Source organism: Nomascus leucogenys, chromosome 3 (genome assembly GCF_006542625.1).
Source record: "Nomascus leucogenys isolate Asia chromosome 3, Asia_NLE_v1, whole genome shotgun sequence".
NCBI lineage: Eukaryota > Metazoa > Chordata > Mammalia > Primates > Hylobatidae > Nomascus > Nomascus leucogenys.
In genome coordinates, this window is record NC_044383.1 from 95362437 (window position 1) to 95379055 (window position 16619).

The 16619-nt window shown below is 40.7% G+C and overlaps 1 protein-coding gene across 6 annotated transcripts in view; it reads left to right on the top strand.

The window, feature by feature from the left end:
• ARMC2 (armadillo repeat containing 2) overlaps positions 1-6051 on the top strand; it is a 132839-nt gene extending 126788 nt beyond the window's left edge. For 5 of the 6 annotated variants that reach the window (XM_012505900.2, XM_003255541.3, XM_030809535.1 and 2 more), the window contains one exon: positions 5425-6051. In XM_012505900.2, the coding sequence (XP_012361354.2) occupies positions 5425-5582 (158 nt within the window). In that variant the 3' untranslated portion in view covers positions 5583-6051. The remainder of the gene's footprint in view (positions 1-5424) is intronic. The other variant, XM_030809536.1, reaches the window with a different exon arrangement.
• The last annotated feature ends 10568 nt before the right edge of the window (positions 6052-16619 follow it).

Sequence of the window (16619 nt, forward strand, 5' to 3'; positions counted from 1 at the left end):
TATTGTTGTTGTTTCAAATATTCTCTATCTGTGGTTGGATGAACCTGTGGATGCGTGGCCCGTGGATGCGAAGGGCTGACTGCGCTCCATTCCCAACTTTTGCATAGCCAAATTGGGCTTCTGATCGTGCTTCTCTTGCCTCTGTGCCTTTGCACATGTTCTGTTTCATTTCCTACCTGCCCATCCCAATCTGCCTAGCCAGGTGCAGGCCCTTCCCACGTAGCTTCTCAAGCCCACAGTCGTAGGCTAGTCATAGGAAATCTATACTTCTTATATAGCAATCAATCATGAATTGTGTAACTTGTCCTGTAATTATCCTGTATTATTATTTTGTGAATTTTATCTTATTTCCCCTTTCCAACTGAACCACCTTAGGAAAAGGATATTGCCTCATACAAAGAAGGTACTTGATATCTGCATGTGGATTGGCTAACAATGGTGGTACTTTTGTTTCAATAGCGCTATATCCTTTTAAAAGCATGTTTATTCTATTTTTGAAAGATCTGAGGCCATCAGCTGGGTGACAGAGACGGAAAGTAGGTTTTAGGACAGTTAAGTGGCTTGCCTGAAGTCATACTGTAGCAAAGGCAGGACTTCCCATCCGAAAACAAACAACTAGCCCTGTGTTTTGCAGCTGCTCCGTTACCTACAACACCCTTACTCCACCGCACCCCGTGCAGGGGGACTGTGGCATGGATAACAACAAATAAACACAGCTCACTCAGGGAGCCAAGCCACTGTGCAGTGCATCCCAGGTTTCTCACGTGAGCTCCTCTTCACGAACCATGGAGACTGTGCCTCGTGGGCTGGGTGGTGGGCTGTGCTGCCTCCTGGCTTTTCTCTCGGCAATGAGCACTCAGACTCTGACTTCTGACAGGGTCGTGGCTGTGTCTGGGCAGTGGGACTGCTGCAAGTGAAATGGGCATGTGCGTGAGAGTATACTTGCATTTCAATTCTTTTACAAAGATAGCTAAAAAAAACCAAAAACAAACAACAACAACAAAACAGGCCATTTTGGAAACAGGATGAGCTGTTAAATTACCAAGGCCCGTGTTGAAGTATGAGCACTGTTTTTGGAAATACTGGTATGGCAATTTCTATAGTAATGTAAGTTACCTAACTTTTTCTTGCTGAGTGACTAGAAAAAAAGGAGAAGTAATGTATCCTCAACATCGTTGGAATGTTGACAGTCTTTCTGGAAAGTGGCTTTAAAAGAACGTGGTCTGAAACTTCCCATTATACTGCAGTCATGTCTTATAAGCTCATAAGCAACGTGTTGATGCTGAAGTTCTTGGTGGTGTGCTGAGCACTCCAGACTACCATGAGCCCCTCTGCGGGGAGCTGGCACCTGATGACCATGTGTGTAGTTTATTGTTGCAAATGGGAAGTATGCTAGGCTGTTGTATGTTCATCCTAAGTTTCGTGGCAGTGGGACCTTAGGTTTTGTGACAAGGGTAGAGTGGGGCCCCAAGTTCAAGTTGGAGGATCACATCAACCTATGTTGAAGAGCTATCAGGTGCTTCTAGAACATTCGACAGCTTTGCCTTAGAATGGTCAGGGCGATGATAAATCCCTTAAACAGCCATCTGCTGCTGAACAGCTAGCTAGGAAATAGTGTAGTGAGTAAAGGAAGCTTTTATAGATGCCACAGGACACAAACTTCTAATGATGATTGTGTTGTAATGATCATTGATACATTTATATTTTAGGGTCTTTTAACTCTTTCTAATACTTTGCCCCAAATTTTAGTATTTGGAAGCATGCTGTGCCTAAAGAAAGCTTAAGAATGATTGGTTATCTAAATAAGCACTTTTCACACTGCAGGTCAGGAAATCGATTTAGTTGGTTGTGACCAGCATCTTTAAAAAATGAAGTAGCAAAGAAAGAAAATATCAGAATGTATTATATTTAGTAAGGACAAGTATTGTAATGTGAAACATTTGTTTATTTGTATATAAGTACGTATATGTATACAGAGTCATGATGTAAAATATTGTGAAGCACAGTTTCTAACTTATGATGATTCAAATCTTAAAAAGAATTAATCAAAGGCTGAGTGCAATGGCTCATGCCTGTAATCCCAGCACTTTGGGAGGCCGAGGTGGGAGAATCACTTGAGGCTAGGAGTTCGAGACCAGCTTTGGCAACGTAGTGAGACCCATCTCTACTAAAAGTGAAAAAATTATCTGGGTATGTGTGTTTTGTAGTCTTTGCCACTCAGGAAACTGAGGTGGGAGGATCACTTGAGCCCAGGAATTTGAGGCTACAGTGAGCTATGATTGCACCACTGCATTCCAGCCTGGGTGACAGAATGAGACTCTGTCTCTTAAAAAAAAAAAATTGAATCATAGATCTAAATTTTTACTCAATCAGCCTCTGCTACTCTTTGCAGTACAAGTTCCAAAATTTAATATCCCATGTGATATGGCACTTTTAATGTATGTTGCTGTATTTACTTTGAAACTTTAGACCTCATTTCTCTTACCTCTAGCTGTTTGGCTATTCTTGTTATCTTGTCTAACCCAATTTAGAATTAATATGGTTTGAGGGTGGATTAACTATAGGCTGGGCCTCAAGACAAGTAACATGGTCTTGACATTAGATTTTAAAAAGCCACACACCCAACAGAGATTTTGCTAAAACCACTAAATCCAACCAAAGCCCTAGGAGAAAGAAGGGACTATGACATGCCCAGGCCACACTGCTCAGCCGCCAGCAGCTTGGGAAAGAAGGACTTCTACAACAGAATGCATTTTCTTTCTTTTCTTTTTTTTTTTTTTTTTTTTTTTTTTTTTTTTTTGAGACAGAGTCTCTCTCTGTCACCCAGGCTGGAGTGCAGTGGCACAACCATGGCTCACTCCAACTCTCCTTTCATTTCTCCTCCCTCCAGTCTGGACTCACCTCCACATGCTGTATTTTTTTTTTTTTTTTTCATTTCTATCTGATTCTGACTGTGATCATCTCACTCCAATGATATATTACCATACCAATTTTTTTTAAAAAATTTTTTATAAAATTTTTTTTATACAAAAATTAAAAAATTAATTCAAAATCAAAAAAAATCAAAATAAATCATGGCTGGTCACACCTGTAATCCCAGCACTTTGGGAGGCCAAGGTGGGTGGATCACCTGCGGTCAGGAGTTCAAGACCAGCCTGGGCAACATGGCAAAACCCCGTCTCTACTAAAAACACAAAAAATTAGCCTGGCCTGGTGGCACATGCCTGTAGTCCCAGCTACTTGGGAGGCTGAGGCACAAGGATCACTTGAATCTGGGACATGAAGGTGGCAGTGAGCCGAGATCACACCATTGCACTCCAGAGCAGACTCTGTCTCAAAAAAACGGAATGAAATCTGAAATCACTGAGACTACCTGACTCTTTTTGTCCAGAATTAGCCAAACAGGAAGAGCTTTGAACGTATCAAATATCTCCTGCATTCTTCTCCCCTCGGGGCCCAGTTATCTCATGGGTGAGGAGATCCAGATTTGCTTACAGGGTCTCCATGGAGCTCCTTGCCGAAGTGTTTGCGTCTGCCTGGAGCTTATCTCAGAACTGCATAGTTGACCACTTGGTTGTGATGAGAGGGAGGTACAAACTAGGATTCCAGACTCCCTTATCTTATTTTGGGTGGTGACACTAACACCCATAGTGCCAAAGTACATAGTGAATGTACACAAATATTCAGTGTAGAAAATCTGATATCAACAGAGTAATGAAGCATTTTATAATAGGATTTTAATTGGCCCTATAAAAAAAAGTGTTGGCAGCTGGGTGCAGTGGCTTACGACTGTAATCCTAGCACTTTGAGAGGCCAAGGCGGGCGGATCACTTGAGGTCAGGAGTTGGAGACCAGCTGGGCCAACATGGTAAAACTCTACTAAAAAGACAAAAATTAGCCAGGCGTGGTGGCACATGCCTGTAATCCCAGCTGCTCAGGAGGCTGAGGCAGAAGAATTGCTTGAACCCGGGAGGCAGAGGTTGCAGTGAGCCAAGACTGCACCACTGCACTCCAGCCTAGGTGACACAGTGAGACTCCAACTCAAAATAAAAAAAAAAAAAGTGTTGGCAATTTAAGTAACAACATCTGTGGTTGTTTTAGGATTTAGTGGTTACCATTTTAGAAGTTGGCCTTATGTCACAGATGTAGGAAGTGGCAGAGCTAATCTGACTGGCAGGTCGGTGCACTTTTCTGAAGTCTGTCACACAGGGTGTGAGGCTCAACATCAACATGTAAAATTGCTGTGGCAATCAGCACAGAAACCTCAGTGGCCATTTATCTTCTTACTTGGATTGAATATATTTATGGTGGATTAAGAATTGAAGTTGTACTTTTTGCATTTTATTCTTACAAGTTCTTTTCTGCATGATCCATGGGCTCACTTGGGATTCTAATACCCGTTGGGATTCCCAAGGTCTCTCAGTTTTCAGTTACGGAGAGAGTTTGGGGGTGGAAGGTTGTCTTTCCAAAGTACTACTTCCCTGCTGCTTTGAAGCCAGCAAAGTTCTGATTTTCACTAAAGTTTAAAGTGTCAAATTTAACTGAGCTATTTTCCTAAAAGATTTCCTGATTCCTTTTATATCTAACCTTTGAAGTAATTAACTTTTCTATGTACACATAAGGAAGTAACATATTAATACGTTGTTTATTCTGAGAAATTGTGATCTGACTTTTAGATACAACTTACATATAAAAAACTAAGGAGTTAGTTGAAATAAGGGTTCAGTTCGATCTCGGATTTTTTATTTTTTGAGACAGGGTCTTGCTGTGTTGCTTAGGCTGGATGGCGGTGGCATGATCGTGCCCCACTGCAGCCTCAATGTCCCGTGTTCAAGTGATCCTCCTGACCTCAGCCTCTTGAGTAGCTGGGACCACAGGTACATGCCCCCCATGCCCAGATAATCTTCTGATTTTTTTTTTTTTCTGAGCTGTCACTGTGTTGCCCAGGCTAATCTTGAACTCTTCGGCTCAAGCAATTCTCCTACCTCGGGCTCCCAATGTGTTGGCATTACAGGTATGAAGCACTACACCTGGCCAGACTTTTTTTGAAAAAAATATTGCCCATTTAAATTAAGATACCAAAATATACTAATTGTAAACTAATGGGCTTGGCAAGGTAGCTCACACCTGTAATCCCAGCACTTTGGCACTTGGGGAGGCCAAGGTGGGAGGATTGCTTGAGGTCAGAGTTGGAGACCAGCCTGGGCAATACATGGAGACCCTGCCTCTCCAAATAAAATAAAATAAAGTGATGTATTCATAAAGAACAGAAGAGAGTAAAGAACTTCTCTGAAATCCTGTCTTGTGTTATGTTGGTATTAAAGGATGACCCAGGGTGAGTTTAACTCATATCATCAAAATTAAACTATATTCAATAGGATTACATTTCTAAATAATGCTGTAATTTAAATTTTTCTAATACAGATGAAGAACTAGCACTGGATGGCAGTTTTGATCCAGACCTAAAAAACTATCACAAACTCCACTGGGAAACAGAATTCAAACCTGTGGCACAGCAGCTTCTAAACCGAATTCAGAGACATCACACCTTCCTGGAACCCCTGCCCATTCCCTCTTTCTAACATGACGCAGATTAACAGTAGAAACAAGAACTCACGTCTCCCTCATTCTTAAGAACTGGTAACAAACGTGAACATTTTTTTCAGCATTAACAAATGTGGAAAGTTTTTCAAGAACTGGTTTTAGTGGGTAGCTGAAGTATTTTTTAAAATTAAGCATTTCTTCTTGTTAGGTATTATGGAAAAATGAATATACATGTTATGTTTCCTGTTAGGAGAAATATAAGATGAAAATGCATGCATTTTCAAGTAAATGACTTTTTCTTCTATCCTCTATTAAACAATTTAGTTCTAGTCTTAAAATCTTGATTTAGCAATTTTGGAATTGAAGTGTTCATAAGTTAAATGAACTGTGCAATGAAGGCTGTTAGATTATATAGAAAGAAGGGTAGTCAACATGAGTGGAGCACGTTACAACATAGGATCTATACTAATTCTTACTATGTCAAATAATAAATGTTCTCATTAGGTACCAGTATTTTTTTGGTCTTTATATTAAGAGAAGGAGTAAGCAGAAAAACTTAAAGAAAACTGCTTTGGGCCATCTGTTCTTTATTAAATAAGTAAAATAGATAAAATGAGAGTATCTTTTCATTTGAAATAAAATGACTGGACTAAGACAGTCCTTCTAATTGTAACGCTCCGTGTTTGACAGGTGATGTAATGTATTAGAAAGAATGCAGGCTTAGGTGAATGGTTGACCTGAATCTGAATCCACGCTCTCCCCTGCCAGCTTTGTGGGCCTGGAGCAAGTAACTTAATTTCTTGAGCTGCAACTGCAAAATGGGAATCACATCTATTTTACTGTAGTGTAGTTTGGAACAAACCATTAAACGGGCAAATGGCCCAGTCCAGTGTATGATGTGGAGTGGGTGCGAAAGAACATTATGATGGCAAGCACTTTCTTAGCTTGCCGTCCTTTGTAGGATGAGTTTGGCCTTTGAATAAATGATCAAAAAACAAAAGATTGAGATTACTATTATTACCCTATACTAGCCAAATGAAGATGAGTTGGAAATAAAAATAAATTTGCTGGCTCACACCTGTAATTCAGCACTTTAGAAGGCTGAGTGGGGAGGATCCCATGAGGCTAGGATTTCAAGACCAGCCTGGGCAACAAAGTAAGACCTCATCTCAACAACAAAAAGTAAATTTACTACTCTGCTTGGAGAAAAGCTTTTATTAACAGCTCATTTCTCACCCTACAAAACACCAAGACTCATGGGATGAGAGCAGGCGTCCCAGACTGAATGGGTTCTTGAAGCCTATTAGAATAAACCAGCTGGGCATGGTGGCTCACACCTGTAATCCCAACACTCTGGGAGGCTGAGGCGGGCATATCACCTAAGGTCGTGAGTTCGAGACCAGTTTGGCCAACATGGTGAAACCCCATCTCTACTAAAAATACAAAAATTAGTCTGGCATGGTTGCACATGCCTGTAATCTCAGCTACTCGGGAGTCTGAGGCACGAGAATCTCTCTTTTTTTTTAATTATTATACTTTAAGTTCTGGGGTACATATGCAGAATGTGCAGGTTTGTTACATGGGTATACATGTGCTGTGGTGGTTTGTTGTACCCATAACCCATCATCTGCATTAGGTATTTGTCCTAATGCTATCCCTCCCCTAGCCCCCAACCCCCTGACGGGCCCCAGTGTGTGATGTTCCCCTCCCTGTGTCCATGTGTTCTTACTGTTCAGCTCCCACTTATGAGTGAGAACATGTGGTGTTTGGTTTTCTGTTCCTGTGTTAGTTTGTTGAGAATGATGGTTTCCAGATGCATCCATGTCCCTGCAAAGGACATGAACTCATCCTGATTTATGGCTGCATAGTATTCCATGGTGTATATGTGCCACATTTTCTTCATCCAGTCTATCATTGATGGGCATTTGGGTTGATTCCAAGTCTTTGCTATTGTGAACAGTGTTGCAATAAACATAGATGTGCATGTGTCTTTATAGTAGCATGATTTATAATCCTTTGGGTATATACCCAGTAATGGGATGGCTGGGTCAAATGGTATTTCTAGTTCTAGATCCTTGAGGAATCGCCACACTGTCTTCCCAATGGTTGACCTAATTTACACTCCCACCAACAGTGTAAAAGCGTTCCTATTTCTCCACATCCTCTCCAGCATCTGTTGTTTCCTGACTTTTAATGATTGCCATTCTAACTGGTGTGAGATGGTATCTCATTGTGGTTTTGATTTGCATTTCTCTAATGACCAGTGATGATGAACTTTTTTTCATATTTGTTGGCTGTATAAATGTCTTCTTTTGAGAAGTGTCTGTTCATATCTTTTGCCCACTTTTTGATGGGGTTGTTTTTTTTTTCTTATAAATTTGTTTAAGTTCTTTGTTGATTCTGGATATTAGCCCTTTGTCAGATGGATAGACTGCAAAAATTTTCTCGTATTCTGTAGTGAACTGCCTGTTCACTCTGATGATAGTTTCTTTTGCTGTGCAGAAGCTCTTTAGTTTAACTAGATCCCACTTGTCAATTTTGGCTTTTGTTGCCATTGCTTTTGATGTCTTAGTCATGAAGTCTTTGCCCATGCCAATGTCCTGAATGGTCTTATTGCCTAGGTTTTCTTCTAGGGTTTTTATGGTTTTAGGTCTTACATTTAAGTCTTTTATCCATCTTCAGTTAATTTTTGTATAAAGTGTAAGGAAGGGACCCAGTTTCAGCTTTCTGCATATGGCTAGCCAGTTTTCCCAACACCATTTATTAAATAGGGAATCCTTTCCGCATTGCTTGTTTTTGTCAGGTTTGTCAAAGATCAGATGGTTATAGATGTGTGGTGTTATTTCTGAGGCCTCTGTTCTGTTCCATTGGTCTATATCTCTGTTTTGGTACCAGTACCATGCTGTTTTTGTTACTGTAGCCTCGTAGTATAGTTTGAAGTCAGGTAGCATGATGCCTCCAGCTTTGTTCTTTTTGCTTAGGATTGTCTTGGCTATGTGGGCTCTTTTTTGGTTCCATAGGAAATTTAAAGTAGTTTTCTCCAATTCTGTGAAGAAAGTCAGCGGTAGCTTGATGGGGGTAGCACTGAATCTATAAAATACTTTGGGCAGTATGGCCATTTTGACGATATTGATTCTTCCTATCCATGAGCATGGAATGTTTTTTCATTTGTGTCCTCTCTTACTTCCTTGAGCAGTGGTTTGTAGTTCTCCTTGAAGAGGTCCTTCACATCCCTTGTAAGTTGTATTCCTAGGTGTTTTATTCTCTTTGTAGCAATTGCAAATGGGAGTTCACTCACAACTTGGCTCTCTGTCTGTTATTGGTTTATAAGAATGCTTGTGATTTTTGCACATTGATTTTGTATCTTGAGACTTTGCTAAAATTCCTCATCAGCTTAAGAAGATTTTGGGCTGAGACAATGGGGTTTTCTAAATATACAGTCATATCATCTGCAAACAGAGACAATTTGACTTCCTCTTTTCCTAATTGAATACCCTTTATTTCTTTCTCTTGCCTGATTGCCCTGGCCAGAACTTCCAGTACTATGTTGAATAGGAGTGGTGAGAGAGGACATCCTTGTCTTGTGCTGATTTTCAAAGAGAATGCTTCCAGCTTTTGCCCATTCAGTATGATATTGCCTGCGGGTTTGTCATAAATAGCTCTTATTGTTTTGAGATACCTTCCATCAATACCTACTTTATTGAGAGTTTTTAGCATGAAGGGCTGTTGAATTTTGTCAAAGGCCTTTTCTGCATCTGTTGAGGTAATCATGTGTTTTTTGTCATTGGTTCTGTTTATGTGATGGATTACATTTATTGATTTGTGTATGTTGAACCAGCCTTGCATCCCAGAGGTGAAGCCAATTTGATCATGGTGGATAAGCTTTTTGATGTGCTGCTGGATTCAGCTTGTCAGTATTTTATTGAGGATTTTTGCATCGATGTTCATCAGGGATATTGGCCTGAAATTTTCTTTTTTTGTTGTGTCTCTGCCAGGTTTTGGTATCAGGATGATGCTGGCCTCATAAAATGAGTTAGAGGGGATTCCCTCTTTTTCTGTTGTTTGGAATAGTTTCAGAAGGAATGGTACCAGCTCCTTTTTGTACCTCTGGTAGAATTAGACTGTGAATCTGTCTGGTCCTGGGCTTTTTTTGGTTGGTATGCTATTAATTGCTGCCTCAATTTCAGAACCTGTTATTGGTCTATTCCGGGATTCAGCTTCTTCCTGGTTTACTCTTGGGAAGGTGTATGTGTCCAGGAATTTATCCATTTCTTCTAGATTTTCTAGTTTATTTGCATATAGGTGTTTATAGTATTCTCTGATGGTAGTTTGTACTTCTGTAGGATCGGTGGTGATATCCCCTTTATCATTTTTTATTGTGTCTATTTGATTCTTCTCATTTTTCTTCTTTATTAGTCTGGCTAGTGGTCTATTTATTTTGTTGATCTTCTCAAAAAACCAGCTCCTGGATTCATTGATCTTTTGAAGGATTTTTTATGTCTCTATCATTTTCAGTTCTGCTCTGCTCTTAGTTATTTCTTGTCTTCTGCTAGCTTTTGAATATGTTTGCTCTTGCTTCTCTAGTTCTTTTAATTGTGATGTTAGGGTGTCAAATTTAGATCTTTCTTGCTTTCTCTTGTGGGCATTTAGTGCTATAAATTTTCCTCTATACACTGCTTTAAATATGTCCCAGAGATTCTGGTACATTGTGTCTTTGTTCTCATTGGTTTCAAAGAATGTCTTTATTTCTGCCTTCATTTCGTTATTTACCCAGTAGTCATTCAGGAGCAGGTTGTTCAGTTTCCATGTAGTTGAGCGGTTTTGAGTGAGTTTCTTAGTCCTGAGTTCTAATTTGATTGCACTGTGGTCTCAGAGACTGTTTGTTATGATTTCTGTTCTTTTCCATCTGCTGAGGAGTGTTTTACTTCCAATTATGTGGTCAATTTTAGCATAAGTGCAGTGTGGTGCTGAGAAGAATGTATATTCTGTTGATTTGGGGTGGAGAGTTCTGTAGATGTCTATTAGGTCTGCTTGGTCCAGAGCTAAGTTCAAGTCCTAGATATCCTTGTTAAATTTCTGTCTCATTGATCTTTCTTGTTAAATTTCTGTCTCATTGAAAGTGGGGTGTTAAAGTCTCTGACTATTATTGTATGGGAGTCTAAGTCTCTTTGTAGGTCTCTAAGAACTTGCTTTATGAATCTGGGTGCTCCTGTATTGATGCATACATATTTAGGACAGTTAGCTCTTCTTGTTGCATTGATCCTGTTACCATTATGTAATGCCCTTCTTTGTCTCTTTTGATCTGTATTGGTTTAAAGTCTGTTTATCAGAGGGTAGGATTGCAACCCCTGCTTTTTTTTTTTTTTTTTTTTTTTTTGCTTCCCATTTGCTTGGTAAATATTCCTCCATCCCTTTATTTTGAGCCTGTGTGTCTTTCCACATCAGATGGGTATCCTGAATACAGCACAACAATGGGTCTTGACTCTTTATCCAATTTGCCAGTCTGTATCTTTTAATTGGGACATTTAACCTGTTTACATTTAAGGTTAATGTTGTTATGTGTGAATTTGATCCTGTCATTATGATGATAGCTAGTTATTTTGCCTGTTGTTGCAGTTTCTTCATAGCATCAATGGTCTTTACAGTTTGGTATGTTTTTGCAGTGGCTGGTACCGGTTGTTCCTTTCCACGTTTAGTGCTTCCTTTGGGAGCTCTTGTAGGGCAGGCCTGGTGGTGACAAAATCTCTCAGCATTTGCTTCTCTGTAAAGGATTTTATTTCTCCTTCACCTATGAAGCTCAGTGTGGCTGGATATGAAATTCTGGGTTGAAAATTCTTTTCTTTAAGAATGTTGAATATTGGCCCCCACTCTCTTCTGGCTTGTAGCGTTTCTGCTGAGAGATCCACTGTTAGTCTGATGGGCTTCCCTTTGTGGGTAACCCGACCTTTCTCTCTGGCTGCACTTAACATTTTTTCCTTCATTTCAACCTTGGTGAATCTGACGATTTTGTGTCTTGGGGTTGCTCTTCTCGAGGAGTATCTTTGTGGTGTTCTCTGTATTTCCTGAATTTGAATGTTGGCCTGCCTTGCTAGATTGGGGAAGTTCTCCTGGTTAATATCCTGAAGAGTATTTTCCAACTTGGTTCCATTCTCCCTGTCACTTTCAGGTACACCAATCAGACGTAGATTTGGTCTTTTCAAATAGTCCTCTACTTGCAGGCTTTGTTCGTTTCTTTTCATAATTTTTCTCTAATCTTGTTTTCTTGTTTTATTTCATTGAGTTGATCTTCAATCTCTGATATCCTTTCTTCTGCTTGATAGATATGGCTATCGATACTTGTGTATGCTTCACGAAGTTCTTGTGCTGTGTTTTTCAGCTCCATCAGGTTGTGTATGTTCTTCTATAAATTGTTATTCTAGTTAGCAATTCGTCTAACCTTTTTTCAAGGTTCTTAGCTTCCTTGCATTGGATTAGAACATGCTCCTTTAGTTCGGAGGAGTATGTTATTACCCACCTTCTGAAGCCTTTTTCTGTCAATTCGTCAAACTCATTCTCCATCCAGTTTTGTTCCCTTGCTGGCAAGGAGTCATGATCTTTTGGAGGAGAAGAGGCATTCTTATTTTTGGAATTTTAAGGCTTTTTGTGCTGGTTTCTCCCCCATCTTTGTGGATTTATCTACCTTTGGTCTTTGATGTTGGTGTCCTTCAGGTGAGTTCTCTGAGTGGACGTCCTTTTGGTTGATGTTGATACTATTCCTTTCTGTTTGTTAGTTTTCCTTCTAACAGGCTCCTCTGCTGCACTTCTGCTGGAGTTTGCTGGAGGTCCACTATAGATCCTGTTTGCCTGGGTATCACCAGTGGAGGCTGCAGAACAGCAAAGATTGCAGCCTATTCCTTCCTCTGGAAGCTTTGTCCCAGAGGCATACCTGCCAGATGCCAGCCAGAGCTCTCCTGTATGAAGTATCTGTCGGTTCCTACTGGGAGGTGTCTCCCAGTCAGGATACATGGGTGGTCAGGGAACCACTTGAGGAGGCAGTCCGTCCTTTATCAGAGCTGGAACGTTGTGCTGGGAGATCCGCTGCTCTCTTCAGAGCCAGCAGGCAGGGACGTTTAAGTTTGCTGATGCTGCACCCACAGCCACCCCTTCCCCCAGGTGCTCTGTCCCAGGGAGATGGGGGTTTTATCTATTAGTCCCTGACTGGGACTGCACCCTTTTTTTCAGAGATGCCCTGCCCAGAGAGGAAGAATCTAGAGAGGCAGTCTGGCCACAGCAGCCTTGCTGAGCTGCAGTGGGCTCCACCCAGTTCAAACTTCCCAGTGGCTTTGTTTCATGAAAATCTCTTGAACCTCAGAGGTGGAGGTTGCAGTGAGCCGAGATTGTGCCACTGCACTATAGCCTGGGCAGCAGCGCAAGACTCTGTCTCAAAAAACAAAAACAAAAACAAAAAAACCCCCTACATTTCCAGGAACAAATACACTTTCTAAGAATGGTTCTAGTCTGGGGCTTATACCTGATGTGGCTCAGCAAAATCCTCTAGGGACACTCGCCTTATTGTAGTCCATAATGTAAGTATATGCTGGTAGATTCACTCCAATAGATGAAATCAGTTTAAGTCACAGGGGCTAATTTATCTAAAACATTCACAAATATAATGTATTTCATCCATAGCAAGCTATTTATTCTACTTTTAGTAGTGGGAAAAAAAATCAAACCCTCCCCTCGCCAAACAGCCCCCTTCATATTTATGACTAATATAGTAACTCATGGTGGGATCCCATTATACCTATTCTCTTCCATACTTAACTGCTCCCCTCAGACCCACACACAAGCTGGACCATTTGGAACCATCTACTTAAACAAAACCTGTGGTTAAAAAAACACGTAAAATCTACCATTTTAACCATTTTAAGTGTACAGTCCGATAGTTTAAGTATATTCACATTGTTCTGCAACAGATCTCTAGAACTCTTTCAGCTTGTAAACTGAAGCTATACACACTAAACAACTCCCCATTTTCACCCCCACCAGCTCTTGGCAACCATTATTCCATTAATACTTTCTGTTTCTATGACTTTGACTACTTGATATCTCATATAAATGGAGCCATACAATAGTTGTGTGTGTGTTACTGGTTTATTTCACTTAGCATAATATTATCAAGGTTCATCCATGTTGTTTCCTGTGATAGGATTTCCTTACTCTTTTTTTTTTTTTCTTCCCTGAGACAGAGTCTCAGAACAGTCTCTGTTGCCCAGGCTGGAGTACAATGGCATGATCTCGGCTCACTGCAACCTCCGCTTCCTGGGTTCAAGTGATTCTCCTGCTCAGCCTTCCAAGTAGCTGGGATTACAGGCATGCACCACCATGCCTGGCTAATTTTTGTGTTTTTAGTAGAGATGGGGTTTCACCATGTTGGCCAGGCTGGTCTTGAACTCCAGGCCTCAAGTGATCCACCTGCCTCAGCCTCCCAAAGTGCTGGGATTACAGGTGTGAGCCACCTGTGCCCTGCTGATTTCTTTCCTTTTTAAGACTGAATAATATTCCATTCTATGAATATACCACATTTTCTTTATCCATTCATCTGTCAATGAACATTTGGATTGCCTCCATATCATGGATATTGTGAATAATGTTGCCATGAATATAGGTATGCAAATCTCTCTTTGAGATCTTGTTTTCAGTTCTTTTGTGTGTATACTCAGAAGTGATGTCTTAGTTCAAGCTGAGATAACAAAAAATATAGTTTGGGTGACCTAACAAAAGTTCATTCCTCACAGTTCTTAAGACTAGGAAGTCCAAAGTCAAGGTGCTGGCCAGTTCAGTTTGTGGTCAAGGCCCTCTTCCTGGTTTGCAGAGGGCTGCCTTTTTGCTTTATGCTCACATGGTGGAGAGATCATCTCTCACCTGTCTCTCCTTATAAGGGTTTACTGCCACTCATGAGGGCTCCACCCTCATGACCTAATTACTTCCCAAAGACCATAGGGCTTCAACATGTGAATTTTGGGGGAATGCAAATATTCAGTCCACAGCAAGTGGAATTGCTGTATCATATGGGAATTCTATTTTTAACTTTTTGAGGAACCTCCATCGTGTTTAAGTGGTGATTATCATTTTACATTCTTACCAATACCACATAAGTGTTCCAATTTCCCCACATCCTGACCAACACTTGTTATTTTGGGAGTTTTAAAAATAGTAGCCACCCTGATGAGTGTGAGGTAATGTGTCTTTGTAATATTGATTTACATTTCTTATAATTAGTCATGCTGAGCACCTTTTCATAATTTTTGTTTGTTGGTCATTTGTATATCTGGAGAAATGTCTATTCAAGTCTTTGGACTTTTTTTCTTTTGGAGATGAAGTCTTGCTCTGTCACCAGGCTGGAGTGCATGGAGTGCAGTGGCACGATCTCAGCTCACTGCAATCTCCGCTTCCCAGGTTCAAGCCATTCTCCTGCCTCAGCCTCCAGAGTAATCCCAGTGGGTTACAGGTGCACACCACCACGCCCAGCTAATTTTTATATAGAGATGGGGGTTTTACTATGTTGGCCAGGATGGTCTCGATCTCCTGACCTCATGATCTGCCTGCCTTGGCCTCCCAAACTGCTGGAATTACAGGCATGAGCCACCACTCCCGGCCCCATTTTTTAGTTATTTGGTTTTTTGAGTTGTAGGAATTCTTCATATATTCTGGATATTAACCTCTTATCAAACATATATGATTTGTAAATATTTTCTCCTATCCCATAGGTTGCCTTTTCACTCTGTTGATTATGTCCTTTGATGCACAGACATTTTTAAGTCTGATGTAATTCCAATGGTCTTTTTTTCTTTTGTTGCCCATACTTTCTGTGTCATATCTAAGAAATCATTGCCAAATCCAATGTTGTGAAACTTTCCCCGTTTTCATCTAGTTTTACAGTTGTCAGTCTTACATTTAGGTCTTTGAGTTTTTTAATATATAAGGGTCCAACTTCATTCTTTTGCATGTGCATATCTAGTCTTCTTAGCACCATTTGTTAGAGAGACTGTCCTGTCCCTATTGAGTGGTCTTGGTACCTTTGCTAAAGATCATTTGGCTATATATGTGAGAATTTATTTCTGGACCCTATTCCATTGGCCTGTATGTTTGACTTTGTGCCAGTTCCACATTATTTTGATTACTGTTGCTTTGCAGTATGTTTTGAAATCAGGGAGTGTGAGACCTCCAACTTTGTTCTTTTTCAAGATTGTTTTGGCTATTCAGGGTCCATCGAAGAGTCTAGATGAATTTTGGCATGGAATTCTCTACTTCTGTGAAAAATGCCATTGGGATTTTGATAGAGATTGCATTGAATCTGCAAGTCACTCTGTGTGACCATGAGATGTCTTTCTATTTATTTGTGTCTTTAATTTCTTAGTAATGCTTTACAGCAGGGGTCCCCAACCCATGGGCCATGGGCCATGGGCCATGGGCCAGTACTGGTCTGTGGCCTGTTAGGAACTGGCTGCACAGCAGGAGGTGAGTTGTGGGCAAGCAAGCATTACTGCCTGAGCTCTACCTCCTGTCTGATCAGCTGCAGCATTGGATTTTCATAGGAGCTTGACCCTATTGTGAACTGTGCATGTGAGGGATGTGGGTTGTGCACTCCTTATAAGCATCTAATACCTGATGATCTCAGGTGGAACTTGTGCACTCCTTATAAGAATCTAATACCTGATGATCTGAGGTGGAACAGTTTTATCCTGAAACCATCCCCCACTGCACCGTCCACCCTGAGTCCGTGGAAAAACTGTCTTCCATGAAACCAGTCCCTAGTGCCAAAAAGGTTGGGGACTGCTGCTTTACAGTTTTCAATGTATAAGTCTTTTGTCTTAGTCTGTTCAGGCTGCTGTAACAAAATACCATAGACTGGGTAATTTATAGATAACAGAAATTTATTGCTCACAGTTTTGGAGGCTGGGAAGTCCAATATCAAGGATTTGGTGCCTAGTGTTTTCTTCCTCACAGATGGCACACTCTAGCTGTGTCCTTACATGGTAGAAGGGGAGCTCCCCAGACCTCTATTAAAGGACACTAATCCCATTCGTGAGAGC